The sequence below is a fragment of the Gastrolobium bilobum genome, unplaced genomic scaffold (assembly GCF_033153095.1).
Source record: "Gastrolobium bilobum isolate Gb01-03AN ecotype WA unplaced genomic scaffold, APGP_CSIRO_Gbil_v1 utg14319, whole genome shotgun sequence".
NCBI lineage: Eukaryota > Viridiplantae > Streptophyta > Magnoliopsida > Fabales > Fabaceae > Gastrolobium > Gastrolobium bilobum.
Genome location: NW_026898237.1, coordinates 221,702 through 223,307, shown reverse-complemented (window position 1 = coordinate 223,307; position 1,606 = coordinate 221,702). Strand labels below are relative to the sequence as shown.

Genomic DNA, 1,606 nt, shown 5'->3' with positions numbered 1-1,606 from the left:
GTTTGAATCGATTTAAATCGGTTGATTAACGTCCTTAATCTCAAGTATTAGTTTAATCATCACTTCCAATGGCCTTACATATACCTATAAAAGTTTAGTGATTTTATAATTATATATTTTATATTATGAGGGATACACAATTTTATCTTATTCAAGGGACACTACATTTCTCTTTTGGGCAATGTTATTAAACTCGACCCGGTTATTGAACCGGTCGAGGTACTGGGTCACTAGTTCAACCACATGACCCGATAAATATATATATAAATTTATAAATTTTATATCAAAAAAATTATAAACGTATTAACATACATGTAAAAAAATAAAAATAATGGCAACAAATGGGTCATCTGAGAATGAAGCGGTGAAGGTCACTTCTTTTTGTTAAAGTTTTTTTTTTCTAGAATTGATCTTCGAAAGGTCCATGGTGATGATTTCATATGCAAGCAATTAGCAAAGTTATATCAAACATTTAATCTGTGAACTTCCTACATCATATTCAGAGGTCTCTCTTCTCTGCAACATTTTCCTATCCACCAACTTCAGTACAGAAAGTGATGAGAGCAGAAATCATAGCCAACATCACTTGGAAAAGCATGTCCCTTGCTCCTATAGTTCATGTGGCTCTCTTGCCAAGCGCTGGCATGGGCCATCTTACACCATTTCTAAGGCTAGCTGCGTTGCTTGTTCACCACCATTGCCAAGTCACTCTCATCATTCCTCACCCCACAGTCTCTAAAGTTGAATCAGAACTCCTCTCTCGGTTCCACTCTTCATTCCCTCAGGTCAACCAAGTCCAGTTTCATCTTCTTCCTTATGATTCTGCCACTTCCAACACCTCCAATGACCCTTCTTTCCTTCGTTTTGCAGCCATTCGCAACTCTTCACACCTTCTCTCTCTTCTCCTTGCTTTAGTTTCACCACCCTTGTCTGCTTTTGTCTATGATATGACCCTGATTTCCCCTGTTCTTCCAATTGCTAACACCCTTGGTGTCCCATCATCATTGTGTCAAATGCCACAAGTCGCGGATCCCATCGTTGTGCTCTGTTCTGTTCTCCCTTAGCATCATATAGGTCATTAGGTACAAGAGCAATGTGGAGATCCACATGGAGAAGATGCTGCTGAGGGAGAAAGAGAGTAAGGAGATGTTGGGGAAGTGTGTGGAAGATTAATATTGCCACAATTGAAGTTGAAGTGACCAGACCCAGTTGTAGTGGCATGGAGACTGAAGTCTGGAAAAATAAAGGAGTCCCACATCGTTTAAAATTATAGAAATATTACTCTTTATATACAATATGACTTCGCACGAAGAGCGTGAAGCTTGCTATTGTCTTAAACCTCGTGAAAGTCACTAAACCGGGTTGTCTCTATCCAACCGCGGTTGCCAGTTTTTGTAAAAAATTGTCGAGTCAAGGCGGTTTATACCGGTTCGCACCGGTTCAGTGACATGAACGATCCATTGAGTGGCTCGGACCGGTTTCCGAGTTGAACCAGTCGGTCCGGGTCGATTTTTATAACATTTCTTTTGGGAAATAATATTTCACATACTGTAAAAGATAAATTTTATCTCTTACGTACTTATAAAAATGTGTATTCTCATATAAG

The 1,606-nt window shown here is 39.2% G+C and overlaps 1 protein-coding gene across 1 annotated transcript; it reads left to right on the top strand.

The window, feature by feature from the left end:
- The first annotated feature begins 331 nt into the window (after positions 1–331).
- LOC133314161 (UDP-glycosyltransferase 708G1-like) lies at positions 332–1,064 on the top strand. The gene is made up of 2 exons (XM_061515605.1): positions 332–370; positions 504–1,064. Exons 1-2 carry the CDS (start codon positions 332–334, stop codon positions 1,062–1,064), a joined length of 600 nt encoding a protein of 199 aa, XP_061371589.1.
- Positions 1,065–1,606: the final 542 nt, after the last annotated feature.